Raw genomic sequence first — 10,302 nt, forward strand, 5'->3', positions numbered from 1 at the left:
ACCACACAAGATCAGCTCCGTTCTCCCTCCTACTAACAACCCAGAGGCCGCTACCCAGAGTCAGAGCATGCCTGTCCCTCCCAGGTTGTCCCTGAATCTTTCAAGACCCAGTCCCCTCCTGTCCAGTCTAAGCCACGTGACTTTTTCAGGGGTCACTGAAGAGCAAAAACCACACAGAGACTGTATCCCAAAGCCAGACTTCACCAGGGCAGACTGGTCCTGTCAGAAGCTGGCAAGAAGAGATGGCTGCAGCTGGTTTCTGTGACGCCTACGGTGGTGATGGGGGTGGCCATTCCTCGCCTCCTCTGGCTTCTAGCGTTGCTTGACATCCTGGTCACGTGACCTGGGCCTTTGTGTCTGTTTTCCTTTTCCAGACATAGGGCCCAGCCCACTCCCCCATGAGGCCGTTCTAACAGATGACTTCACAGTGACCCTATCTCCAAAGAAGTTCATGTTGTGGGGCTCTTAGTTGACTTTGGGGGACACCATTCAGGCCACACAGGAGTCAGCAAGAAGAGAGGTTCAAGTCAGGCACGGCGATGGAGGGCATAGGTAGGTTCGTGTTGAACACAGCCTCGAAGCCTTCTGTCTGTCGTCTGCAAGAATCAAGGCCAATGACGTTTGTAGGCTTACGAAAATCATTCGGAGCTTGTAACCATGAGCCGTGGATGACGCTGGAATGTGACAGAAGATGGAGGAAAGGAAAAGGGAAAGAGAAAGATACTGAGAAATGAAAGAAGGAAGAGAGGAAGGGAGGGAGGGATAGAGGGAGGAAGAGGAGGAAGGAGAGAGGAAGGGGAGAGATGCATGGTGTATGGGGGAAAGGGAGGGAGGAAAGTGGAAGGGAAAGAGGAAGGGCAGAAGAGACGGAGAGGTGCGGGGCAGGAGGAAGGGCTGGCAAGTGAGGTGTCTGCCTGGACCGAAGCCACTGCCTCCTGCTCCAGCATAGTCCCCGCCCCACCCCACCCCACTTAGGAGCTCCGGGCTCAACTCAATTGTAGCTGCTCTTGAGTGTTGGCAACTCTCTCTTCAGGGAGAACTTGGAAGTGAGTGTGGTCCAGACATTTGAACAAACGTCTCTACAGTGGAGCTGCCATGGCTGTGCTGTAAGTGGCATCCCAAGGGCGTGAGGGAAGATGTCTATTTTCCTGACCAATGAGGCTTATTTTTTGCTTTGGCTGCATAACGTACCACCGATGTCAAAATAAACTTCGCCGCCCATGGCGGGGTGCTTTGCCTCTGTGTTCCTGTGCCTACCTTCCCTCTCTTCCTGCCACCTCACCCCTGCTCCCTTCACAAGGCAGCTCCCCTCCCTGCAGCCTTCTGCCAGTCATCCTGCCCAACTAGAACTGAATACGAATTGGGTGCCTCGGGGACCTGCGCAGCCTGTGACTGCGATGCTTTGGGGGTTGGTTTTGTGTCTATAAATTATACAACAGCTCCAACTGTGGCCCAAGCTGGTAGCTTCTTGTACGGAGTAAATAAAAACATTAAATGATTTTTCTAAGTGCTTGATTTTCCATCTGTGCTTTATCCCGTTACTAAATTCCCATAAAGTCACATTTATTCATCTTAGGAGGGAAATACATCAGGCAGGAAGCCCACTTGGCAGCAAAGCTACAGGATGCAGGGCCTCGGAAAGGAGAGCAACTCCCACAGTGACTTCTGTCAGCCGAACGACCACCGGCCAGTGCTCCCCAGAGTTGACCCTCAGTTTCCCCTCACTGCCCTGGTGTCTGCACACCCAACTCTGCCTCTGGTTGTCAGCGGTGTGGCATGGGCACAGATCTGTTTCCATGGGAACTCCAAGATATTTTGGCATACTCAGCACTCTGGAGTATCACACAAATAAAGGGTCCGGGAGAGCCGGTCCTTGTGGTCAAGCTACCTGGGTTTAGAAAATCCCAGGAGGTTGGTGGGACACAGACCTGGTAAGGTTGGTGGCCATTATGAATATGGGTGACAACATCCTATGGGCTGGGGCCCAGGTGGGATGAAAGGGCAGAAGAGTGGTGGCTGAGTGCTGGCAGCCACCTTCCCTTCCAGCTTCCTGGTGTCTGCTCCAGGAGGGACCGATACCTCAAACTGTGAGCCAAACTGACCTTCTTCCTCCTTATGATGAAAATTTGTCAGCGTGGTGAAAAAGCTCATGGAAATATGTGCACACTGAGGCCTGGCTCCTTGGCTGGGTCACGGTCCCACATAGGCACAAGGGCCAGGCTGGAGAGTCCAGGCAGGGAAACTGGCTCCAGGCTGCCCAGGGCTCCCAGACAGACTGTACCAGTCATAAACGTCCATTGCAGTCAGGGATGGACAGTGGCTCGGCCTACCCAGGCGGTAAGGCATGAAGAGAAGGGTGCCCAAGAGTCCTTAAGATGGCAGTTCCTATGGGCCCCATGCCAGCCCATTACCTACAAGGTAAGCAGGAAGATTTCTGAGCCACGTGATCGATCCCTTCCCTCCCTGAGTGCTCATGTGGGAGTTGCTCTGGAGTCTTCCCCAAGGAGGCTCAGAGAAAGCAGAGTGGGGACTCTACCAGAGTACACACCTCCCCTTTGGCGATAGAGGGGAAAATGTGAGTCAGAGACATTTTATGAGATATTCCATAAGGTCCTAACCTCCAGCCTGAAATGACTCACAGTTGGGGGTGGGGATTGTGCCCTGAAACAGCAGGACGCACTGCCCTGGGAGGGGAGCCATCAGTCAAGCTGCCTGTAGGGAGGAGAAAATCCAGACCCCAGCCTGCCTCCCCTGGACAGGAAGCTTTCCTGCATTGACACTGAGTGTCTGGCATACCTGGAAAGTGCCAGAAGAAACAGTGAAGAAAAGTGTTGGGGCTTCTAGAAACTGCCCCAGGTGTGGCCAGGCAGACCTCAACTGTGGGGCTTCTAGAAACTGCCCCAGGTGTGGCCAGGTGGACCTCAACTGCGGGGCTTCTGTTGCCTGGAAGAGCAATTCACTTGATTGTATCTGCAACTGCCAGTAGAGACTCAAAATATTACTTTGTTTCACTGTCCTCTCTCTCTCTCTCTCTCTCTCTCTCTCTCTCTCTCTCTCTCTCTGTGTGTGTGTGTGTGTGTGTGTGTGTATGTGTGTGTGTGTGTCTGTGTGTCTGTGTGTCTGTGTACAGATGCCCTTGGAAGCCAGAGAGAGTGTCAGAGCTGGAGTTGCAGGCAGTTATGAACCACTGAGCCATCTCTCCAACCTAATTCCATTGTTTTTGTTGTTGCTGCTGCTGCTGCTGCTGTGATTGCTGTTGTTGTTGAAGGGCTGTTTAGATGGGGTGGGAGTGTTTAAGATTTTTAATTTTTGAGACAAGGTGTTTTCTGAAACTTAAAACTCTCCTTCATCAGTTTCTCATGTTTGGAGCTACAGGGTCTGCCTGTCCCCAACCGTGGGCCGCTTTTGTTTTTATTTTTTGTTGTTTTGTCTTGCTTTTATTGCATCCAGCATTGTATTTTATTTTGTCCTAATAGAACATAAACAAGCATAAAATGACTATCATTTCATTAGCAAAGATGAAATTGTCTTATGAAAACATTGATAAATATAAATAATATCCTGAAATGGTAGTGTGCTTGTGAATGGCATAATTAAGCTATTTAAAGAAACTGGTTTCTTACAAAGAATAAAATAAGCCACTGTCAATGAATTTTTCAACATTGTGGGATCACACTATTTTCAGAGGCTAAGAAGTGTCCTTCCATTGGACTTAGCTTTGATGTTTTTGTTTTTATTAACATATATTAATTATACATAATAATGAGGTTTTGGCATTTTCACATGTATCTATAATATACTCTGATTGTGTTACTAGAGAGGTTTGTGGCACGCCTTTCTTCGCTCCTATCAGGGTTTCTGTGACTCCAATACTTTGTGCTTTAAGTGTCTAGGAGCCTCGGGAGAGCATAGCCTCTGCGAAGGAAACTAAAACTCACTTCACAGCAACCACGAAATGAAGACCCTCCATTGCAGAGTAGGAGGAAGAGGGGTGTGACATAGACACGGGGTTGAAGGTCTCTTCTAGATAGATCACACTGTGGGAGGGTCGGATGGGAGGGTCCGGTGAACTCCTGTGGCTCTAGGTTCCGTAGGAGCTGCTGTGAGGGCTGCCTCAGTTTCAGATGCCTTCCTGGGCGATGTGAGTCCCAGGAGAAATCCTCAGCCTCTTCGGAGAGAAAGGATGCTGTAGACTTCCGGTCAGAGCTACTGGGTACTGTATTTATGCTTGGGATGTGCAGAACTTCCTGACAGTCACAAGCTCAAGGCTGGGGAGGTCTTGTAAGCTTGCATGGCCTGAGGCCAGGGCTCTGAGGCACAAATGCGATCCGGAAGTCTCCATTCTGGAAAGGTCCATGTTAATCCTTAGGTTGATGCTGATGTCACTTCCTCTACAACCTCCTTGGGATATGAGGGAAGACTCCTGGGTGCCTGGCCAAGGCCCAGGGGGCAGCAGGCTGGACGGCCCAGGGCGCTGGGAATGTGGGCCGAGTGATTTTACAAAGTGCTTGCTCTAGTCCCGAGTACTCTGGCTGCTGAGGAAGAGGCACCTGTGTTCTCATAAGCTGTTACAAAGCCCAGCCCAGGCCAGGGCAGGGCAAGCTGGCCGCTCTCAATGACGGCTACTCTCCAGAGTCTGGGCCCAGAGGCCGGAGGTCACCCGTTCCCGACCTTCTCTATGGCTGTCATTTCAATCATCCAAAAGACAAGGCTTCCTTGTGTCAGCAGCACAGAAGATGGCAGGCACTGTCAGGATGGGGTCAGGACCTCCAGAGAAGTAGTGTAGACCTTTCCCACCTCTGGCCCATGAAGAGAGGGCTCAAGCCTCTTTGCTCTCCCAGGGATGAGCCCAGCAGGGGCCGCTGCAGCTGGAGGAGCTGGACAAGATGCAGGGCCACACCTTCTCCACTAGGCTCCTTCCCCAGACACCTGGGCCTCCCAGACCATGAACAGGCACCACGCGACATTTGTCCTTTTCTGAAGGTCCCCTGAAACCACCCAGCTATCTTCGGCTCCGTGGGGAGCCTTCCTGTCCAAGTCTTCCCAGAAATCCTCCCCCACAAGAGTCCCCAGGGTCCTCGCTCCCGTGGCCGCTGCACCAGGACTCTCTACAAAGGAGACAGAGTTTCCAACTGAGTCCTGATTCCCTGAGGACAACGAGAGCGGCCCCTAGAGGGGGTGGGAGGGAATAAGAAAAACAAGACTGTCTATAATATATGCCATTAAGGAGCTCAGAAGGATTGGCTGGAGAGATGGCTCAGAGGTTAAGAGCACTGGCTGCTCTTCCAAAGGTCCTGAGTTCAATTCCCAGCAACCACATGGTGGCTCACAACCATCTATAATGAGATCTGGTGCCCTCTTCTGGCCTGTAGATGTACATGCAGGCAGAGCACTGTATACATAATAAATAAATCTAGGAGGAAAAGCACATTTAAAAACAAAACAAAACCAGGAGCTCAGAAGGGGAGGCTCAGGCTCCCCGGGCCACATCCGCCTCCTGCTGTACTAAAGCTTGAGGTAAAAAGCTGTTCTTGTGGACCAGGCTGTGAACACACTGGCCAGCCAAGGACACTGTCAGATCTCAAAGCTTGAAACCAGGTGCCCCCGCCCCCCTCCCCGCCACCAGGGTCCTCAGCTGGAAGCCACAGGTGAGGGGCATCATCTGTCTCCTCCATCCCACTATGGTCTACTCCATCCCACTATGGGATACTTTCATGGGATGACATAAAAATGCTTGTGCTTATTTTCTAGGTGACATCTTGTTGGCTGTGGCAAAGACTCTGGCTATTGTCATCCTCCCTGACAGCCCCCAACTCCCTCCCTGTGGTGACCTCTGCACAGTCGCTCTCCCACAGATCAGCCTCCAGAAACCTCAACAAGAAGCCAAGAGGGAAGGCTGACCAGGGGCATCATCCGCCTCTCAGCCTGAGGAGGAGCAGTAGTGTACAGGTTACACTGAGATCTGTTTGTGTCACACTCAGGGAAGGACATAAGGGCTGTGCCAGCACCCTAGCAACTCTAGGTTGCAGGGACAGAAGTGTGGCAGTCTCTCCCTAGCAAAGTCACCCAGCCTGGGAGAAAGGGATCCCTGTCCAGGAGGAAACTCTCAGTGGCCTCCTGCATTCTGCATTCCCCACAATGAGGGTAGCAAACTGCATCCTTTGCAGCCAGCAGGGAAAGGGCTGTGGAAATTAACCTGGTCAAACACATATGGACAGAAATCCCTAAGGAGTGTGTCTCTCCTAACTCAAAGGGTAAACTTTTAAGGGATGGTAGTTTTGCCTCTGATGTCCAATTCCTGCATATATGTGTGTATATAGGCATGTATGTGTGTGCACATGTGTGTGTGCATGTGTATGTGTGCAATAGTTGGCCACAATGTAGCCAGTAACCTTGAGCATGAAAGCACCTGCTGTGAGGAGGAAGAAGAAAATGGAAGGATCAAGGGTCACGTACCAGGTCTGCACCAGCTGCCTCTGAACATCTTGTCTCAAAGGAGACAAGAAAGAGTGGGGCAATACAGTCACGAGATACGGAGACCCTGAAGTCAGAGGGACAAGGAGCCTACAAAAAATGCTCCCCCAGGGCAAGAATCAAGAGCTCAGAAGGCTTTCTTGTTTCCAGATGACTGGCACCTTATTGTCCTTCAAGCCCCAGGAAAAGCATTTGATCAGAGAAGCCTTTCAAGATCACCCCAGTCAGCATCCCCAAAACCCATGCACTCTGTGAGGCAGAGACACTCTACGCCTCACCACTCCATCCTCCTCAGCATTGGTGTGTGATAATAAGTAAGTGGGTGGATGCTGCAAATACAGTGGGTGGATACTGATGGCTGGACAGATGATGGATGGATGGATGGATGATGGATGGATGGATAGATGGATGATGGATGGATGATGGATGGATGGATGATGGATGGATGGATGATGGGTGGACAGATGGATAATGGATGGATGGATGGATAGATGGATGATGGATGGATGATGGATGGATGGATGGATGATGGATGATGGATGATGGATGGATAATGGATGAATGGATGGATGGATGGATGGATGGATGATGGATGGACAGATGGATAATGGATGGATGGATGGATGATGGATGGATGGATGATGGGTGGACAGATGGATAATGGATGGATGGATGATGGATGATGGATGGATGATGAATGGATGGATGGATGACGGATGGATGGATAGATGGATGGATGGATGATGGATGATAGATAGATGGATGGACAGATGGATGGATGATGGATGATGGATGGATGGATGATGGATAGATGATGGATGACAGATGGATCGATGATGGATGATGGATGGATGGATGATGGATAGATGATGGATGACAAATGGATCGATGATGGATGATGGATGGATGGATGGATGGATGGATGGATGGATGGGTGGATGGATGGATGGGTGGGTGGAAATATGAGTGAACATTTGCACAGATGGATGGATAATGGAGGGAAAGTTGGGTGCTTGGTTTAATGTGTCAATGGGGGGTGGAAGGAAGGATGGGTAGATAGATGAATACATGGGCATGGTGAAGGTGAACAGATTGGTGGGGAAAGGGTGGGCGGAAACCCAGGGCTCCTCCGTGTACACCACACTGCCCTTCAAATAGAGACTTGCTTAAGTAAAAGCAATAACTGCTTCATACGCCATGACAAAGCAAGTGCTCCATCTCTAGTGTGATGTCACACAGAGGGACGCATCCACGACCTTTGACACAGGCCAAAGCAGACTTGAGCCAGCTGCTGAGCATCTCTGGGCCTCAGCTGGCCCCGGTGGATCAAGGGATAGCCCAAGGCCACACTGAACTGTAGAAACTGATGTTTAAATATCGACTTAGACAAAGTTGTATTTTCCCAACCCAGTGGCCCAGAAAGCCTGCCCACTCTGTGGGCTGCAGGAGCTTGAAACACCAGCAGGATGGTGTCTGTGTTTCCCCTTTCTCTATGGACCAGGGGCATCTTAGAACTCTGAGCGAGGAGTGACAGAGAAGAAGGCTGGTTCTGGGAGGGAGCCACGGGTCAGCGTCCAGATCTGGGGGCCCAGAAAGGTGGGACATGCTGGCCAAGGCTTCTGTCAGTACACAGGACAGCAATGGCCATGGCTGCAGATGCGTGTCCTCGACCTTCCTGGACAAGTGTCTTCCTGGTGTCATCAAAGTAGAGGGACGTCATTGCATTAAATCAATAGGACATGAATGTGGGCTCTGAAATGTAACAAAATCTGGTTTGCACACTAAGAGCCTGCAAGGCAGCTAGCTGGTCAATGTCCCCACCTCCCAGCCAAGCCTGAGAGAGCTGGTGGCTCACAGTGGGCAGACAATTGGTCACCAAGGTTTCTGTACAGTGAACATGACTCAGTTTGTCATGTGTAATCCAAAACAAAGACAGAGAGAGAGAGACGCACACACGCACGCACAGAGACACAACACACACACACACACACACACACACACACACACACACACACTTTCTTAGGATGTATGGGCTGAAGGAATAGCTGCTCTCAGCTCGGCTGGTGAGCCTCATGGTGTTTGCTACCAGAATCTGGGGCAGCTCCACACCTTGCCGCATGAGACATGGTCCCACAGTGACGTGAGCCCTGCCCCTCAGGGATCTCAGGATGTGTGCACTGAGCTGGGCAGAGTCAACACTAGCTTGGCACACTCTGAAAGCCTCCTGGTAACTGTGACCCCTTGGAAACCAACCTCCCAGAGAAGTCCACACTCGGCCTATATTCTCAAAATCAGGGAGGCTGGCCCCTGCCTTTCTCTCAGAGCCATTCTACTTTTTTTAGGGGGGAGGGGGAAGGGACACTGGTTTCTTTCTTTCTTTTTTTTTTTTTTTTTTTTTTTTTTGGTCTTTTGAGACAGGGCTTCTCTGTGTAGCCTTGGCTGTTCTGGACTTGCTCTGAAGACCAGGCTGGCCTTGAACTCACAGAGATCCACCTGGCTCTGCCTCCCGAGTGCTGGGATTAAAGGTGTGCAGCACTACACCCGGCTCAGGACACTGGTTTCTTGAACTAACTATGTAGAGCATAATAATATCTGCCACCTAATGGCTGGTGTTAACAGTGTGTGCCACCATGGCTGGCTCATGTAATGCTAAGGGTTGAACCTGGGCCTTGGTGCATGCTAAACAAATACTCTCCAAACCAAGCTATATCCCAGACCCAACCCTCCCCACTTTTTTTTTTCTGTTTCAAAAGGCTTTATTGTTACTTGGTCCAAGTCTTGGGAGGGGCTCCAGGGCGGATACAAAGTTGCCTAGTGGCTTGAGAGGTTTATTCGGATGGCGGTCCTAAGGCTGGCTGGTGCAGAGCTGAGGGGAGGGGGGGCTTGGGAGGCGGGGAGACCTCTTAGTCGTGCTTGAGAGTGAGCCGTTCAAAGAGATACTTGCCCAGAGCCCCCTGGGGCCCGCCAGTCTGCGCCAGCTGCGGCCCCCATCACCCGACTGATGTTGGTCAGGTGGTTGCCCATCTTCTTGATGAGTTTCACCTCCTCATCCAGGAAGTGGTTCTCCAGGAAATCGCAGAGGTGAGGGTCTGTGTGAGTGGACCCCAGGGAATGGAGATCCAAGAGGGCCTGGTTCAGGCTCTTCTCCAGGGCCAAGGCAGCTTCCATGGCCGCCTGGGTTTTACCCCACTCATCCTGAGATGGCTTCTGCACATCCTGGAAGAGAGCGCGGCCCCTGAGGCTGTTCTGCAACTTGAGGAGACGCTCAGCACCCTCGGCCAGTTCGTAGAAAAAGTGGCCCACACCCTCCAGAGCCACACCATCCCGATCAAAACAGTAGCCCAGAGAGAGGCAGGTGTAGGAGGCCCGCAGGTGCAGGTTGACCAGACGGTTCCCGGCAGCTTCCACTTCGGTGGAGTAATTCTGACGAACCTGGGAGGTCATGGCTGACCGGCAGTCTGGAGCTAACCGCGAAGAGACGGTGCTGGCTGGTCCTAGGAGCCGAGGGAGGGCGGCGAGGCGCTGGTCCCGGAGGCTGTGGCTGGAAAGACCCTAAAGGCGGTGGGAGGCCAACAAAGAGGGAGCGCCCGGGTCTGTTCTGTCCAAGACACAGATCCACGGGAGCTCCCCGGCGCTGCTCCCCCTCCCCACCCTCAATCTTTGCCATCGTGTGTCCAGGCCAAGCAAGCCCACTGTCAGACCAAGACTCATGTGTAGGGAAAGCTAAGTGGCCTGGCCAGCGTCCACTCACACTCTCCTTCCCTCCCGCGACAGTCTGCCCAGGCCACAGCGCGCAGCCACTGGCCAGCGCATGGAGAGGCAGGGGCT

At 51.9% G+C, this 10,302-nt stretch overlaps 1 protein-coding gene across 1 annotated transcript; it reads right to left on the reverse strand.

Annotated features, from left to right (window-relative positions):
* Positions 1-9,205: 9,205 nt before the first annotated feature.
* Positions 9,206-10,074, reverse strand: LOC311599767 (ferritin light chain 1-like). Its single transcript, XM_084785738.1, has one exon. It carries the CDS (start codon positions 9,916-9,918, stop codon positions 9,403-9,405), a length of 516 nt encoding a protein of 171 aa, XP_084641864.1. The 5' UTR covers positions 9,919-10,074; the 3' UTR covers positions 9,206-9,402.
* Between the last annotated feature and the right edge of the window lie 228 nt (positions 10,075-10,302).

Source organism: Acomys minous (genome assembly GCF_964271855.1).
Source record: "Acomys minous genome assembly, chromosome: 6".
Classification (NCBI taxonomy): domain Eukaryota; kingdom Metazoa; phylum Chordata; class Mammalia; order Rodentia; family Muridae; genus Acomys; species Acomys minous.